This window comes from Octodon degus, unplaced genomic scaffold (assembly GCF_000260255.1).
Source record: "Octodon degus isolate 3935 unplaced genomic scaffold, OctDeg1.0 scaffold00255, whole genome shotgun sequence".
In the NCBI taxonomy this organism is placed as follows: domain Eukaryota; kingdom Metazoa; phylum Chordata; class Mammalia; order Rodentia; family Octodontidae; genus Octodon; species Octodon degus.
This window is the reverse complement of record NW_004524831.1, coordinates 1,351,569-1,370,605: the sequence shown is the minus strand read 5'-3', so window position 1 is coordinate 1,370,605 and position 19,037 is coordinate 1,351,569. Positions and strand designations below refer to the sequence as shown.

The 19,037-nt window shown below is 40.3% G+C and overlaps 1 protein-coding gene and 2 pseudogenes across 1 annotated transcript in view; 1 reads left to right on the top strand and 2 right to left on the bottom strand.

Moving 5' to 3' along the window:
• LOC101570932 (zinc finger protein 791-like) overlaps positions 1-8,243 on the top strand; it is a 59,241-nt gene extending 50,998 nt beyond the window's left edge. Inside the window, exons 2-4 of the mRNA XM_012512672.2 lie at positions 3,070-3,196; positions 3,392-3,449; positions 5,202-8,243. Coding sequence (XP_012368126.2) covers positions 3,070-3,196; positions 3,392-3,449; positions 5,202-7,125 — 2,109 coding nt within the window. The 3' untranslated portion in view covers positions 7,126-8,243. The remainder of the gene's footprint in view (positions 1-3,069; positions 3,197-3,391; positions 3,450-5,201) is intronic.
• Positions 8,244-9,770: 1,527 nt separating this feature from the next.
• LOC101570535 lies at positions 9,771-13,012 on the bottom strand (annotated as a pseudogene).
• Positions 13,013-16,970: 3,958 nt separating this feature from the next.
• On the bottom strand, positions 16,971-17,389 carry LOC111814006 (annotated as a pseudogene).
• Between the last annotated feature and the right edge of the window lie 1,648 nt (positions 17,390-19,037).

The window sequence follows — 19,037 nt, the reverse complement described above, 5'->3', positions numbered from 1 at the left end:
CTGGCCCAGGCACTCCCCTGGCAGGTGTCCCTCTTTCTAAGGAAAGTGGCTGATTCCCCATCTCCTTGCCAGCTGCTGCTCCCTTCATGACCAGGCCAGCCACAGTTCTTGGGGCGGCTGTGACTGACTCTGGAGCCTCCTGCCTCCAGTTAGGCCCGCCCAGCTGGGGTCTTTGTTATTCCTGTCAGTTCCCACTGGGGTCCCCTCCCAGGTGCTGTCCTGATTGGCCCCTGGTCACCAGGTGACTCTTGGCCATGGGCAGTTTGCAGATTCTTACACTCCAGTGGCTCCCCATATCCACAGGTGGAGCTGGGTTCCTTTTCCCTCTTTGGCCCTTCCTGCCACCTCCCCTTCCTGAGGACCAAGGCTGTCCTCGACCTCCTTCTGGACATCTCTGTGTTGTAATTATGTATAGAGGACCAGGCTGTTCCAGGGTGGGGAGCTTGCTCTGTCCTCTGTCTTGATTCTTCACTGTGCCTGTACTCTACTTTATTTAAGGGGACATGCACTGAGATAAGAAATATGCCCCACTCCTCCCCGCTTGTCCTGGTCTCTTTCCTCATCCATCATGTTCTATATTCTCAGGCCGCTTCTGCTTTATCTCAACAGGATCCCCACCTTTCATCTCATTTCCTTCTAACCCTTATGCCCCTGTTGGAGTGAAGAGTCTTCTCTTGAGCTGCAGGGTGGAACCCAATGTTTACATTTTTTCCCGTCTCCACCCCATCCCATGCTTTGAGAAACCGGAACAGAACCTGCTGTTGTACCCTAAAAAAGAAAAAAAAAAAACTTCTTGTCCAATTTTCTTCTTTTTTGTCCTAGTTTTCTGAGAAAATTCCACACTGATTTCACAATTGTTGTCCCACTCTATGCTCCAAACGAGAGTGGAGAAGTGTTCCCTTTTTACAGCGCGAGCAGTATTTCTTATTGATTGGTTTTCTAATTATACCCATTGTTTCTGAAGGGAGATGGAAACTCACTGTTAAAATTTCCATCTGTTAAAGCTCAGCAGTGGAATTTGTATTCTGTGTTTCTTCCAGTCAGATATTTTACAGTTTATGTTTTTGATCTGTGTTCATTGATCTTTTCTGTGTATACAGAATCTTGGAATTGTATACACAGCAAAAGCTTTATTTCATTTTTAAATTTTCCATGGCTTTCATGAACTTCATTATCTGTCTGTCTGTCTGTCTGTCTGTCTCTCTCTCTCTCTCTCTCTCTCTCTCTCTCTCTCTCTCTCTCTCTCTGAGGCAGCACCTTGCTATATTAGTTCAAGTTCACTGTGATCTACCAGAGTCAGCCTTCCAAGTACTCAGATTACAGGAATGTGCAACCACACCTGGCTTCAGTATCTCCTAATGCTGATGACTTCCTGATTTTCTTCTTCCTTCATATCTAAAAGTTATCTTGCTATAAAGTCCAAAAGAATTCAAATGCATCTCCCATTTCAATATGTACTTTATGTACAAAGATTAGAAGGGTGTACAATCCAGATTTCCCAGTTTCTTCCTGAATATTAATGAAACTTATTGAGATTTTTTTACAGAGATGTTTAAACCAGCTGGATCATGAAGCAGTATTCTGTTCCTGACAGCATTTTCTTTTTTCTTTTTTTTTTTTTTTTTTTTTTTTTTTATTTGTGTGGAACCGGGGATTGAACTCAGGCCCTTGCGCTTGCCAGGGAAGTGCTTATTCTACTGAGCCATCTCCCTGGCCCCATGAAGCAGTATTCTGTTTACCTGAGGAGCCACAGAAGGCTTTCTTCCTTGCATAAGATCCATTAGTCATTCTCTTTCCTACACTTACATTGTAATGAAGGGCGAATATTAATGTCTTTAGTGTATATTGTGCAAACTGTCATCTTGCTCAACAGTCATTGTCAATCTTCTATTATACTGCACATGTATAATTTTTTGAAAAGGTGAAAGGTGTTTTTAGTGATACAGTATTTTCTTTAGGTTTGGCTTTTTAAAAAAATTTATGTAGTACAAGGGAGTTTGACTTTTTCTCAGCAGAATATTTATTGGGGGAAAGAAAACTTCTGTCTGAGAGAGGCACAGAAGAGGGGCCCCGAGCAGATGGTCCCCAAGTTTGACATTTTGAGAGGAGTTTGACATAGAGTCTCATAATCTTGACTGCCTTGAAGTTACTACATAGCTGAAGCTAACCTTGAAATTTATACCGATCCTCAAATTCAAGGTAATCCTCCTATATCAGCCTCCCAAGTACTGGGATTATTTTGTTGGTTTTTTTATGGAACCAGGGATTGAACTCAGGCCCTTGCACTTGCCAAGGAAGTGCTTATTCCACTGAGCCATCTCCCTGACCCTTCAAGTACTGGGATTATATTATAGGCACAGGATTACCACCACAACTAGATGAAGTTTCATTTTGTAAGTGGTGCCTAGTTGACCTGTGATATCTTCATTTTTAATGTGTCCAAAGTATTTTATTGTTGTTCATTCCCACATAAAACTCCTTTAGATTCTCATTTGGTGTCATTGAGCTACAATATTCCATATTTCCACTGTTTTGATGTTCCACAGATTTGCCCTAATAATATTACTTTTCCATTAGCATTTTTATTATTATCCATAAACTTTTATTTAATGTTGGATTGTTGTGGGTTTTTTTTTCTCTGAAACCAGACTGAACTTTCACAAGATAGCCAGAGACCATCCAAGAAAGAATGACTTAATTGTATGAGGAATTTGATTTGAAAACAGTATCATCTGTGGTCTATCAGAACCATTCATTTGATAGTAATCCGCCCCTGTATTTTGTGGATGATGGTTTCCGGGCACCCTCTATGAGCTCTGCTCTAGAAACTGCATGAATAAAATTTCTGTGACCCTGATGGGCTGCCAGTTTAGCTATTCTGCTGTTGCTGTAGGAGTGACTTTGAATCTAGCATCACAATTGTGTGAAATATGTGTATATGCTTGGTCCCCAGGGCATGAAGTCAATGTTTGAATGGATTGGCTTCAATTCAGCTTTTACAGGAGGAGTTCAGCTATGTGAGGTGTGACTCTGAACCTTCTTTTAGAATATGTACATGTGATTATTTAGGAGGCAGTGACCATGGAGGATGTGCTTGTGAACTTCACCATGGAGGAGTGGGCTGTGCTGAATCCATCTCAGAAGAAGCTCTACAGAGAAGTGATGTGGGAAACATTTATGAATGTGACTGCTGTAGGTAAGGATGACATTTGCTCATGTGCACAGTGAGAGAGCTCTGGTTCTTGCTGATTGGTGTAGATTCATTAAATAGAATGTGAAAACATTTTGAAGACTGCCTTAGGCCTGTTTACATTATATCGTGAATCAAACTGCTATGTGCTAATTTCTATGCAATGATACAGTGACTTTTTGTATTTCTTTGGTTATTTAGGAAGAAGCTTTAGAAAACAGCAAATTGAAGAATACAAAAATTGCTCAAGAAATCTAAGGTAATTTGCATTTATAAGTAAAAGTTATATTGCCTGAGTCAGTATGTGAACAGAAATGTTACAAGCAAAGGAATTCTACAAATGAGTCCATAATTATATTTGTCTCTTCTCATAAAAATTTTCCAGGTTAATTTTTTTCTTTTTAATAATCTGACCCTTAAATACAGAAATATTCCAATCTAACAAACCAAGTTATAAGTGATGTTATGCAACAAGAGACACTATCTCCTACATCATTTAAAAAAAATTCTTTTGTGATCAACATCATGAAAATCGGCGAAATTTCATTTATCAATTTTGTGTAGGCATATATAAAAAGAATAAATTTTATAATTCGAAAGGAGCTTATGTTCAAGATACCTGTTTATGTATATATGTATTATGATCCCAGAAAAGAGAAAACACGCTTTATAGAATTGGAATTTAAAATTCGTAGAAGGCACCCTCGTATTTTGTTGGTATGAATAAGAAATAGAACCACTTTGTCACTGTAGAGACATTTCAAAAAAGTAAAAATTGAAATTTGTATTTCATGCAGGTGAGCTTCCCTAAGTATATTTGGAAAGGATTTAAAAGTAATCTATCTTAGTGACATGCGTACTCATGCTTAGAGCAGCGTATTCATAGGTGTGCATAATAGCTAGTTTCAGAAATCATAATTCCTAATCTCTTGGAACAGAGATTATTTATGCGTGGATAAAGGGAATGTAGCATAGGCTGAACCTAGTGTTTGCTTCTCACAATCCCAGAACTCCAAATGAATGAGAGATGAGACTCACTCAGAATAATAATAATAATGAAAAAAAAATTCTAGGTGAGTAATTTATTGCTAAGACTCTTGTTTAATTCTTAGCAATGACAAATACATGCTATTCCGCTATGAAGAATATCTTTCCAAAAATAAAAATAAGTAGAAGGTATTGTATCTCATAATGTTAAATGACATAAATCAGACATACAAAGTGAATATTCATGACTTTTTTCTTCTGTATGAAATATAAAAATATAAATTATGGAGAAGAGATAGAGAACAGAAAGGCTAATTTTCTGGAGATAGAACAGATGACCAGAGTAAGGAGACGAGAGGAAAGAGATGTGGGAAAAGGTGTCAGAAATGATCAATATGTGTTACATATATGTATTAGTGATGTAAATGGAACTTGGCCTTACGTATTGTAAACATATATCTATTGAAATTCAAAAATAAAGGCCAGCCAGATAGCTCAGCTCACTAAAGTGCCTGCTTAGGTAGAGCACAGCAGCTGGGTTCGATCCCTGGCGTGCTGTGCCAGCCCCGTTCCCAGGGCACACTGAGACTGCAATCAAGACTGGGCGTAGTGGTGTGCATCTGTAACGCCAGGGCTTGGGAGGCTGTAAACAGGAGAATCACTATGAGCCCGATCTACGTAGTGAGACCCTGTAAACCTTGTACACTCTGTACTAAATACATAAAATAAATAAATAAATTCTGAAATAAATGAGATACTTTGGGAAATGGGAAAATTCCTCCTTTTGAAGAAGCCTTCATGGCATTTATTTATTCATTGTGGTGGTACCAGGGATTGAACTCAGGACCTTACGCTTGCCAAGCAAGCACTTGTTCCATTGAGCTATCTCCCTGACCCTTCTCCATGGCATTTAGGTTTTCTTTCTCAAAATTTCTTAGCATCAAGCCAGAACTTGGCCTGGTGAATTATCGATATGGAGAATTTTCTTCTTATGATTAATAACAATTTTTTGTTTTCTTTAAAGAAGAGAAGAATTAGTGAAATTCTCTCAAAATAAAGCTTGGGATCAGCATGGAAAAATATCCCTTAGGACTTCCAGTGAGCATGTGGAGATACAACAGGCTGCTCTGAAGATAGTTGATAGCCTTGCTTGTAGAAAGCCCCTGACTGGGCATTCATCATTAAACATGTTCATTTTACCTCACACTGGACTGAAGTCACGTGAGTATGTGGGATTTGATGAGAAGCTGTATAATTGCAATGAACGTGACAAAACCTGCAGTGATTTCCAGTCCTTTCAGAAGCATGCAAGAACAAAGTCTGAAAGGAAATCCTATCAATTTGAGCAATGTGGGAAAACCTATGACCTTAAAGAAAGAACTCGCCTGGGAGTGGAGACATTTGTGTGTAAGAAAACAGTGAAAGCCTCCAGCATTCCAAATGGTGTTAAAATCCATGACAGAATTCATATTGGGAAGACACCCTATATATGTAAGCAATGTGGGAAAATATTTACTTACAAGTCTGCGTTGCATAGACATAAACGAACCCACACAGGTGAAAAAGCCTACAGATGTAAGCAGTGTGGGAAAGCATTCAGTACACTGAGTTATTGTAAAATACATGAAAGAACTCACACTGGTGAGAGACCATATAGGTGTGAGAAATGTGGGAAAGCATTCACTAGACAGATGTGTTGTAAAATACATGAAAGAATTCACACTGGGGAGAAACCTTACGCTTGTAAGCAATGTGGAAAAGCATTCACTACAGTTAGTAATCGTAAAAAACATGAAAGAAGTCACAACGGGGAGAAACCTTACGCATGTAAGCTATGTGGAAAAACATATACTACATTGAGCTATTGTAAAATTCATGAAGGAAGTCACACTGGTGAGAAATTGTATGTATGTGAGAAATGTGGAAAAGCATTCACTACACTGAGTTACTGTAAAATACATGAGAGAGGTCACACTGGTGAGAAACCCTATATATGTAAGATATGTGGAAAAGGATTTGTTGATAAGTCTGTATTTTACAGGCATAAACGAATGCACACAGGTGTGAAAGGCTATGTGTGTAAGCAATGTGGGAAAGCATTCTTTACATTCAGTAATTGTAAAAAACATGAAAGAAGTCACAGTGGGGAGAAACCCTATGTATGTAAGCAATGTGGGAAAGCATTTACTACACAGGGTTATTGTAGAATACATGAAAGAACTCACAGTGGGGAGGCGGCATATATGTGTGAGAAATGTGGAAGAGGATTTGTTGATAGGTCTGTATTTCGCAGACATAAACGAATCCACACAGGTGAGAAAAACTATGTATGTAAGCAGTGTGGGAAGGCATTCACTACACTGAGTAATTGTAAAAAGCATGAAAGAAGTCACACTGGGGAGAAACCTTATGCATGTAAGCATTGTGGAAAAGCATTCACTACACTCAGTTATTGTAAAATGCATGAAAGTAATCACACTGGCAAGAAAATGTATATATGTGAGACATGTGGAAAAGCATTCAGTACACTGAGTTATTGTAAAATACATGAGAGAATTCACACTGGAGAGAGACCCTACATATGTAATGACTGTGGAAAAGGGTTTGCTGATAAGTCTGTATTTAATAGACATAAACGAATCCACACAGGTGAGAAAGCCTATCTATGTGAAAAATGTGGAAAAGCATTCACTTCACTAAATTATTGTAAAATGCATCAAAAAACTCACAGTGGGGAAAGACCCTACGTATGTAAGCAATGTGGAAAAGGATTTGCTGAAAAGTCTGTATTTAATAGACATAAACGAACTCACACAGGTGAGAAACCTTTTATGTGTAAGCAGTGTGGGAAAGCATTCACCACAATGAGTTATTGTAAAGTACATGAAAGAAATCACACTGGCAAGAAACTGTATGTGAGAAATGTAGAAAAACTTTCACTAAACTGAGCTATTATAAAGTATATGAAAGAGGTCACACTCAGGAGAGACTATGTAAGCAATATGGAAAAGGACTTGCTCAAAACTGATAGACATAAACCCATACTGAAAGAAAGCCTATACGTGTAAGCAGTGAGGTGAAGTATGTAACTACAGAATTACAAAAGTACATGAATGGGAGCACATTTGTAAGAAACTGTATATGTGAGAAATGTGCAAAAGCCTTAATTAGACAGATGTGTTAAAAAGTCCATGAAAGAATTCACAGAGAGGAGAAACCCTGTGCATGTAAACAATGGGAAGGCATTCGCCACACATCATTATCGGCACATTCATGAAAGAGCCCATGCTAGGGAGAAACCTTATTAGTTCAGACAGGAGGAAAGGGATTCATAGCACAGATATTATCAAAGACCTGAAGTTTACTCCTACTTGGGAGAAACCTTTTGTGTGAATGTGGGGAGGAGTGTCCTGCACAAGACCATTGTCAAAGACATGAACTTAGAGGTAAGTCAACTATGTGGAAAAGATTTGATGAGTCCTCTTCTGCGTAGAGCTCATTGATTTGGAACTCTGTGTATATACAATGTAGGGAAAATACGTAATAAGCAGTTTTTATCAACTTCATGAAAGACATCACACTAGGGAGAAACCTTGTGTATTCAAGCTGTTTTGAAAAATCGTGGAAAAATTTGTAATGTAGTAGAAGCATGTACAATTTTAATGAGAAATTTGATGTCAATATTGCCTCATAAATTTTCTGGAAAATACAGTCCCCAGTGGAGTTATCCCAGAATGTATTCTTTCTGGATCTTTTTGTAAATCTCTTGTAGATATGTGACTTATGTACCTGTAGTTTTTACTATAAAAACATCAACATAATAGATTTTTGTGGAAGCCATTGTCTTTAAATTCAATATATACTATCTTCTAATGAAGTGTATTTCTCAGTTGCAAATAGTATTACTGTGTAGTTTAATTTTGTTTTTATTATGGGGAGGTATAGGCTACTAAAAATAACTTTTATTCATTGTTTATTATTTGATAGGATTTCCCACTAGCATTGACTTTACTTTTTCTAGTACATATATTTCATATTTTATGTAAAAAAGCTATTTTTGAATATTCTGTTAAATTTTTTTGAAAAATTCATTTCTTTTCACAACTTGTAGATTAACAAATGTTTCATTTTTTGTATCCTAACAAGATACCTGCATAGATCAAAACAATTATATCAAGTGTATAAATCTACCTATTTTATTTTCATGTTGAGGTTAATATTATGATTTATATAAACTTTCTTACCATCACCATGTAACTCTTCATGCTAATTTGGTATGACTTACAGTTTTGCATTAATTTTACTATCTCTTGTACCAAAAAATAAACCATGCTGCTTTGAGTGTCTCATTGTTGACAGGTCAGGTAGACCACGGATTGTGTATAATAGGATGTCATAAATCATAGTAATGTATAACTCAGTACCTACTAGAGACACAGAATTAATGTAAGATATATACATATATAAGAATTTACAAGATATAATTGCAACAGATACACAAGCAATTAGATGTGCAAGTGATCAAAAGTTTTGTTTGTAAACTGAATTTCTGAAAAATCCAACCGAAGGCCTAGAGTCCATTGTAGTGTCCCAGGCAAATCTATCAGAGGCCAGAGAGTCTGTGCAAGGAGACTGATTTGTCCAAGTTGGAGACTGAAGCGTCTATACTGGAGACCAGAAGTGAGGGTGAATATTGGAAGTTCCTCTTTAGGAACAGAACAGTCTTACTTTTTTGTTTCTTATACTGGCAATAATGCTTTTGGTTGATTTTCCACACCCAGAACTTTGTGAGAAAAATTTAGTTGAACATATAGTACTCAAGTTGACATAATTGGTTAACTATCACAATCCACCCTTTGCCAGCTTTACTCCCACACACATTTCTTTAAACAATATCTCTAGATAAAAAGAGGAGCTCATTAATATACCTAACAGGTTATAACTCCTGTATTCAAATGGAAATACACCAATTCCTTCCCCACAATTGAAGCAAATTTTTCTTTGGGTGATGAACAAGATTTAGACTATTAAGTATCAATATTATACTATAATAGAAGCATATTAAGAAAGGGCTGTAGTGCTATAATCCTCATTTCTATAGCTGATCATGGGTCATAACTTGTGTTTAGAGCTAAGGTGTACTACCCGTGCTGTATTTCCTTGGCATTGAGGAGGTGATGTATCTGGTTTTCGTTCTTTCCTTGGTATTGTGACCCACACCTTTATTAGTCAAAATTCTGGACATTCTGCCAGGATTGGGTTGTTAGAGCTTCCCCTTTAATCAGAAGGCATGTTAATACTAGCCAATACCCGAAGGCTTCCTGCATGCTAACTTTATTTTTTGTTTCCTCTGTTTTTGGAGTAATAGTTTAATTTTCTCATGACATTCTGGTTTAATTACTTCTCTCAAAGCTAGTGCTCTTTCCAGCTTGTTCTCCTCAGAGTCAGAAGCTGACTAAAATGACAAAGTGACGTCTTCACTTCCAGCTCAATGATGCCATGGTTGTGCTTCCTGATACTTGCACTACTCTTTTTTCTTCTTTTTTTTTTTACATGAAGGTAATTTATTAACAGAAACCAATTCGAGCCTTGTTCACAGACGGCGACCTCCCTTCCTGCGGGTGCTGTCGGAGGGGATGGGAGTGACATCCTCAATCCTCCCAATCTTCATTCCCGAGCAAGCAAGTGCAACAGGTCCAGGGGTCTTAGTCCTGTTTCCTCCTGTGGCCTGGAGTTTGATATGCAGGACAGTGATGCCCAACTCCTTGCACCTCTGGGCCAGGTCCTGGGCAGCCAACTTGGCAGCATATGGGGAGGATTCATCTCGATCAGCCTTTACCTTCATCCCACCAGTCACACGACAAATGGTTTCCTTGCCAGAGAGATCAGTGACATGGACGAAAGTATCATTGAAGGATGCAAAGATGAGACAGACACCAGATACCTTCTCTCCTTCAGCCACCTGAGGCCCGAGGCTGATGACCTGTTCTTCCTTCTGTTCCTTCCCCTTGCGAGGTGCCATTTCTGCTGGTCGTCTCCAGACTTGCCTACCAGAAAGCTGCACTACTCTTTCTGCAACTAAGAGTTCTTTCAGAACCAGCAGAGAGTATAAGTTAAGGAGAAAAGGGTGCAAAAATTTTGCTTATAAATCACTATAGGTAATGGGGCGTGGTATCACTCATACTTCCACCACTTCATTTCTTCACTATAAATTCTAGAAGCACAGATGCTGGCTATAAGAAATAACATACAGCCTTATACTAAAACCTTGTCCTGTCCCGCAAGCTAGTGCCACCGACCTTGTGCTACAACTGTGTCTCAAAAACACCGTGCCAATTTTCATTCATGCTTCCGGATGGTGAAGAATATGGTATTACCGTGAATTCCATGAGCACAAGTCCATTGCCTCACTTCTTTGGATATCAAATGTATTCCTTGGTGTGAGATCCAATGTGTGGAATTTCATTAAAGTTGATAAGACCTGTAAATCTGTGGACGAGAGCTTTTGGCAGAAGCATTACATGCAGAAAATGCAAATCCATATCAAGAATAGGTATGTCAGGACAAAGTGTACACATTTTCTCTTCGGATGCTGTCCACTGTAATCCATTCGCCAACACCAAGAACAGATCACCCAAGCAAAGGGTGTCGTATTTAGGAGTCGGTATTTGTTTCTGGTGCTGGCATGTTAGGCATTCAGCAGTGGTCAGATCAGGCTTTGGGAGTGAGAATCCATATGTTACAGTGAATGCACGTCCTCCGAGCCTGCCAACATGACTACCCTGTTCATGTTTAGTGACTGGGAAGGCTTAACAAAAGCTTACTATCCAAAGAACAGGCCATCTCATCCTCTTGATTTTTAAAGCTCTCCTTTGCTGTAATTTTTCTGGGTCAGGATTAGGTGTGATGCAACTATTTTTACATCCTTTGCCCATTAAGTAGGCCAATCCACACCACACATCTCAAAATATTGTGAAGAATTTTCCAGTTCCTCCAAGTCCCTGACCATTAACTAGCCCATGGGTCATTATACAGTCACATACCTGCTCATTTTTCCTCCCAGGCAAAATGTAACTTATTAACCAATGCATTGCTCAAAGTTCTATCCGCTGCATATTTCTCTTCAAGAGAACTGTCCATCAAGGATGTTCTGGAAAGGGATTATAATGCTGAAGCTTTCAAACTTCAGGTGGTATTAACAGAACAGGCAGAGCCTTGTGTAAACAGTGGCTGTTCTTTTTCATTTCTACAGCTTGTTATGTGATACAACTGATGATGCCATCGGTGCATGTTGGGAAGCAGGTGGTTATACAAAAGTAGAAGGCATCTGAGGAGCCTCTTCATGTAACTTACATTTGCCATCTTGACCTTTTACTGGTCACCTATATTCCACTTTCAATGTACACTTATTCTGGGGGTGGGGGTGCGGATTTTAGCCCTTTTTGTAGAAGAATGAGACAAAGATTGACCATATACATTTTTGTTGGTGTGTGAGGCTCCTTCCTCAAGTTGGACTGGTCTCCACTTCATCAGTGCAGTTCTGAGTCTGTAAAGTGGCTCAAATTCATGTATTTGATGAGGTACTGTGATTTCCTGTTACTTCTGTTTGAGGTAAGTTTGTCTTCATTTGCCCTTATTTTTTTATTTTATAAATCTAGTAAAAATTTTGTAGACTTCTCATTTATTTCATTTTTGAAAATACCTTGGGTAATCAAATGCCATAGGCTTACAAGTGTCTGGCCATTGTGAACACTGTTCTGTTTCTGCTGTCCATTTTGGTTAGTGCATGCCCTTTGCTTTGGGAATTCTGTGTTACCACTTGAATGCTGCCACTTCTAGACCCAACCCAATATATTTTCCTTGAATTTCTCCAGTGCTGTGGTCCCTGCTGTAAGGTCTGGTGTAAGAAAAGAAAAAGCATGACATGGGTGCTGTGCTGTCCTCATGAATCCATTGCTTAAGGTTGTAATGAAGAGTACATTTTGTGGAACATTCCAGTGTGATGGATTAGGATTAACATGTCAAATCTATTCTGTTATTCCCCATTCCCTTTATCTCTGAATCTCTTCAACAACAGTATACCATAAAATCCCAGGCATTTTTAACCCATTCATAGTGGGGTTTTTTTTTGTTGTTGTTGGTTTGGTTTTTTTTTTTTGTTTGTTTGTTTGTTTTTTTGTTTTGTTTTTTTTTTGTGGAACTGGGGATTGAACTCAGGCCCTTGTGCTTGCCAGGCAAGTGTTTATTCCACTGAGCCATCTCCCTGGCCCCCGTGGGTAATATTTTGACCATATTTTTGTCATCCTGTAAAATAAACTATGAAAAATTCTTCACATACGAGTTGCAACATTAAGTTCAGAATCACCTTGTGAGAAGCCCATTTCAAGGTTGGACTGATCCAGGTGTACACATTACCACCATTATTCCATGCACAACCTGTGCATCCCCAGAGTTTTCATCATTCTTGTGCTTACAAGATTTGGAAAACTCAAGAATTTCTTTGCAAAAATCGTGGACTTTCTCATGGGTCTCAGTATGTACCTCACCCACAAAAGCTTCCTAGGATTCGATTCTGCCATAGAGAGATGGATGTTGATCATTGGTCCCAAATAGTGTCAGCGTGATCATGCTTGGACAACACAGGTTTCATTTCCTCAGGTATAGTAGCAGAAGCAAACTCCACTGGGTTGGGCATGGGTATTCCTCACCCTTTTGGGTGTAGAAATCTCTTCCTATGGCAAAATAATCTCATGAGAGTCTAGATGATCGACACCCTCAGCCTCATCATGATCCTCTTAAATGTCTACCCCAGTTTATAGGATACCATTCTTTTCCAATCAGTGCCCTCATCTCTTAGATACTGTCCGATTACAGAACTTCATCTTTGCAATTCTGTTTCTCCTGAGCTGTTTCCAGTATCTGTATCAGTTAGTAGATTTAATGTGGAGTAGTATAGAAGGTCTATCCATGAGCAGATGTGGAGGATTCTTTTGAATGCTTGGAGCCCAGTATTGTATACAGTGTAAGTCGATATCAGGAGGCCAAATATTCTGTGCCACAAGGTTGAATGATCTGTGCTCGGGGCCAGAGTAACTGTGCTGGCAGCTAAGAGACAATGTCACAGGTGAAGGTTTATACTGGAACTATAGCAAAGAAGTAGGAGCAAGCTTTCCTTCTCTTTCTCTTTTGTACCATTCTGACAACAGTTCTCTCTGAAGGGGTCTTCTACACCCAGAACTTTTTCCAATTTAGTTGGGCATTTCCTTCTTAAGTTGACACAGTTAGTTATCCCTCGTTATAAATCTCCGCAAAAAGTATAAATAATTGTATGATTTATCAGTAATGATATTGAAAATTAAATTTTTGTCAATAATGTACTTGTTTTGGGGAGAATGATTGTTATTTGATATCGTCAGGAAAATTTATTCTGTTCCTTGATGGTGGCTATGCCATTACCTTTCATTATCATTTTTTTTAATTTTTTATTTGTTTATTTATTTATTTAGTGTGTGTGTGGCCAGCTCAGCCCACCAGGGGGCGGGGCTGGCTGGCATGTGGTGCTGGGGGATTGAACCGCAGTCCCTGTGCTTTGCTTAGCTTAGCTTGTTCTAAGTAGGTGCTTTAGACCACTGAGCCATCTCACCAGCCCCTCGTTATCATTTCTTTACCTAAGAAAGTGAAGTAATTGCATGAAGGAAAGCAAATAGTTTCACAAAAAGATGAAATTTCCTAATTTATGATTTGGATTGTGTTCCATTTTACCAATGTTCAACATAAATATATACCATATCCTTTTTCATTATCCTTTAGGAACACTATCTGGTGTTTAATGCATGTAACATTTACAAATTTTTTGAAAAATCATTTATTTTGGCACAAGGTTTTGCTATTCAGCTCAGACTTGTAGTGATCCTTCTGTCTCAACCTCCCCAGTGCTGGGGTTATAGGTGTGTGTCACCATGCCTGGTTTTAGGGCCTGCATGGAGCACCCAGGAACCCAGGACCATCACAGCATGTGGTACTGAGGATCAAACCTGGATCCTTGCACTTGCCAGGCAGGTGCTTAGACCTCTAAGCTATCTCCCCAGCCCATTAACAGTTGTTTTAAAGACAGACTTTGCACACTGAATATGTGGCCAAATTGATCTTTTTGGTCAGTATTTTGCCTTTGTATTTTACAGTGAAATATTTTGCAAAATGTTTTATACTGTCACCTCAAATACAGTGGCTGCTCAGTCTCTGAGTTGGTTACATTGCTATAAAACTATGGTAAGATGAAAATATAAGTGAGAAATAAACTAAATATTCATAATCATAATGCAGTGAATATTGTATAGCTTGTTCTATCTTTGATTATACTTAGACACATAAATTAGCTGCGTGCACCGCGCTCACCGCGAGGATGTTCAACTTCGCAGCCTCCAGCTTCTACGGCGCGCACGCCTGCCAAAGCCTGCTCGGCCAGCCGCAGGCTCCCGCACTCCTCGGGGCCCAGCCTCGGCCCGCGGCCGCCAGCTCTCCCAGCTGGTGGTTCTGGAACCCCGCGCCGCCCGCGAGCGGTCTCCTGGCGGACAGCTTCCTCGCGCTCCCTGCCGCGGCCCCGACCCGCGAGGCTGGATGAAGAGGGAAAGCGCGTCACCCCCTCTGTTCTGGGGGACCGGTGGACCCTCGCGAGTCCAGGTGCGCACGGGCGGTTCCGGGGTGCGGCGGACCACCCGCCCCGTCCGTGTCCCCTGGGCGCTTTCCGCACCCCCCCCCCGGGGGGGGGCCCATTGTTCCGCGCCGAAGGGTGCTGCGCGGGCTGGCGGCGGGCTCGGAGGAAGTTTGGGGACGCTGCCTGCATCCCTGCGCCCTCGGCCACCCCGGTCCGCGTCAGTGTGGCTCCCTGCGTTCGTGGTGGTGGGAATCGGAGCTGGAGCCCGAGCGGGCGCGGCATAACGGGAATGAAAATGTGGAAACGGGAGCATAGCGCTGGGCAAGATCAAGCGGGTCTGCAAACAAACAACCCAGGGGAAGTCCTGCGGCTCGGGCCGTTCAGCCTGGCGCCCCGGTGCGGGCCAGGGGCAGCCTGGCTTCTGGGGCTGGGCACCGGGGTACCCGTGGGCGGGATGGGTCTCAGCCGTCGCAGACTCCGAGAGCTACCGGCCTTGCCGGGGTGGGGATGGGGCCGGAGCTGGACCTGTCCTAGCTGCGAGTGGGCGGGCGTCCCTGCGGAGTCAGAACCTTGCAGTGCGCCAGATACTCTTATCTTGGTGTCCTTATTCCGGAGGAGGATGAGGGAGGCTGGGTAAATTGTGCCCAACAAGCTTTGTTCGCTGGACTTGTAGGCAGACGCTCCCTAAATGATTAACACTATATGCTGAGCTGAGAAGAATTTGACCCAGAGTTTTGTAACATAGAAGCTTTTAAAAAGTTCTTAGTTATCTATTTGTAGGTTCTGGTGGGAGAGTTCTGCCTTCAAGTAAAAAGCACTTTTAAACCAAAAAAAAAAAAGAAAGAAAGAAAAAGAAAAAGACACATAAATTAGTCTCCAGTTGGGTAGTATCATCTAACATGACTACTTCGATCTGAAATACCTGACATAATTGATAGCATCTAATACACTGCTGATGGTAATGTCAATATTTTACATCCTAGAACATGCGGCTAGCTTCCCTTGCAGCTCACTTCCACTTCTTACTGTCACCAGGAAGATGTGTAGTGTGTATTCCTATCACTTCTATAGCCAGTGATGGAATGTTCAAAATATAAATCATTGCATCTTGAGCCCATTTGCTTTCCATTGTTGTGCCTTGGGAAGTTACAGTTTATTTGTATTGGAATGCCTAAGCACATGTTAGTTAAAAAGTAGACATGTATGTTTAAAAGGAGAAATAAAATCAATTTATTAAAAAGAATAGAAATGAGATAGCGAGCTCCCTTGGAGTAAGGTAGGAACCCTGGAGGCTGTCTTTGAGTGTTCCTTTTCTACCCTTTTATTATAAGGGAACAGAATTGTCTCATCATCTGAAATTTATTGCAACTTGATTGACTACTGTATGCTTTAAACTGACACAGCTCTTGGTGGTCCTGGGGGGAAATAGCAAGGGGATTTAGAAAATAAAGGAAAGCTGAGGTCAATGGAGGCCTCTTTCTATTGGAAAAAGTGGACTGGGCCATCAAAATAAGGGTGTTTGTACACTTGTGAGGGTGAAGTAGGTTGCAGCATGTCTGCCTAGCAGTCAGCTTGCACTCTGAAATCTCTCTCTTTTCTGTTTTGTACTGTGAGCAACGAGTGGTCAGTCAAAGTTGGAGTCAAGCTTGGAGAACTGTGTAGAAGCCCTTTTCATTCTTCAACTTTCCCTTCTGGGTGAACTTACTCACTTAGACCAAACATTTTTAGTCCAAAGATTTTTGATACCTGTACACAACAAGTTATCCTTATACATCCAATAATCCATAATAGTAGTTAGTTACAGGACAGCTGGCAATTTTTAGGAATAGTTAGTGATTTGAACCTTTTACAGCTAGCATATTAATGTGGCATTATTTTCCATTCTCATCAGTACTTTTCTACTGGATATTTAAGACCAAGGTAAGATGTGTATTAATCAATTCTTTGCTATCAAAATCAGCTAAGTCTCCTCAGGAATCACCTTGAAACCAAGTACAGCACCTGTTACTTTTTCTGTCAGTGTCAGCCATCTGCCTGAGTCACAACAATTGCTTGAAAATTTGCTTTTTTAAAAAATAAAGTTGTATAAAATACTTATTTTTTGATTTTTTAAAAAAGTTGATACATCTCTCCACTATATTACATTTTAGCCATTAAACTTGTAGCTTCATCAACATTAACTAGTTTGTTTTCATGATGCGGTTGATTAATCAGCTCTTTCTGCCAAGCTTCAAGAGTCAGTCTTTTTGAGAAGTGTGCAGGTTCCTTCTGAATGTTTACAAAAGCATTATTTATTCTGAGCACTTTTTGATCATTGACAAAGTTTTATCTTCTTGAGATTAGTTTTTTTTTTTTTTTTTTTCAGAACCAGGGATTGAACTCAGATCCTTGCGTTTGCCAGTCAAGTGCTTATCCTACTGAGCCATCTCCCCAGACCCCTATCTTCTTAAGATTAGTGATAACTAGTTTTGCTTTGTTTTTGGACTTAAAGTTTTTTTGGACTGGCTGTGTGAAATACATTCTTGGACTTCTGGCCTCTTTAATTTATTCTTGGCCATTGCCTTTTGGGTCTTTTTTTTAAAAAATGTATTTAGTACAAGGTCTACAGTGTCTCACTACACTGACCAGACTCATAGTGATTCTCCTGTTTTCAGCCTCCCAAGAGCTGGGATTACAGGCCTGTGCCCCCACACCCACTCTCAAGTGCCAACTCAGTGAGCCCCAGGGGTGGGGCTGGCACGGCATGCAGGGAATGGAACCCCTGCCGCTGCATCAGCCTAAGCAGGTGCTTTAATCTGCTGAGCTATCTGGATGGCTGTGGCAGTTGTCTTTGATATTCGTGTGCTGCTGCTTAAGTTCCAGGGGATGCTGTCTGCATGCTCACAGCCCAGGAAGTTCCAGCAAAAATTTGCTTTTATGAAAGCTTGGGAGACTTTCTTTCCTGGTGACTCTTCTTAGGCACACTATATATCACTGAATCATATTTGTTTGTAGCCCCACAATCTCCTTGCTCAGAACTTCACCAAGATCAGGGACTTCACCAAGTTATATGATTTTGCAGCCAGGGTTCTCTTATGTACTGGGTCCTCACTGACCTTGGAAGACTAGAGTCAAAATATTAGCTATACTTTTTTTTTTTTTTTTTAATTTTAGGGCAGAGTCTACAGGGTGTTCAGGGTCTCACTAGTAGATCAGACTTACACTGATCCCCTTATTTACAGCCTCCCAAGAGCTGGGATTACATGCATGTGCCACCATGCCCAGTCACAATTGCCATCTCAGCATGCCCCCAGGGGCAGAGCCGGCACAGCAGGCCTGCAGATGAAACCCTCTGCCCCTGTGCCTGCTTGCAGGCACTTTAATCTGCTGAGCTATTTGGCCAGCCCTATATTGGCTATAGTCTTAGCCAGCCCATCTATCTCTCTAATTTTTGATCTCCAAAACTCAGTTGTTGAATATCCAGAAGAGAAGATTAATGACATACTGTAATGGAGATAGTAAGCTTAATATTGCTATCTTATCTGACTATGAAACCCCTTAGAACATAAAATGGAACTGTTATTTGCTAACATACATAGATATCCTTATATTTAAATCTTTCTGGAATATTAGACAATAGTTACATATTTTTACACAGAAATTTAAAAATCAAAACTGCGTAACATTGCAGCATGACAATCATGATGACATTTTATAATAATGTTTCATTCTGACATAACATAACCCTTGCTCATCTCTAATACATAAGAAAGTTCTACCTAATTTTTCTTTAATGAGATGTGTCACATAAGTTTTTTTTAATTTAATGCAGTATTTTCTCTAGAAAAATTTTATCTTTTGACCAATGACCAAATTTTTGGGGTGTCTCCCAAGAGACTATTAACATCACATGTGAAAGTCACCACCAGAGAGGAGGGATGAACTTTGCTTGCTGTTCTTAAGGAATAGGTCCACAAATCTTTGAAATTTCTTAGTTTGAAGAAGAACACACACTTAAGCCCATATGTGATGGGATTTAATCTGGGTGTTCCATGGAGCATTTTCATGTGGAAAATGCTTATGTATGGAAAGGCCTAAGTGGCAGAGAAGGTCCTTGTGGTGGAAGATCAGGCTACTTCAGGGTGGAGGGTGCCGACTGACCTCTCAGACAGCCCAGCGCTCTTTGTGGAGTCCACTGCTCCAGGCCAAGTTCTGCTCACCCAAGAC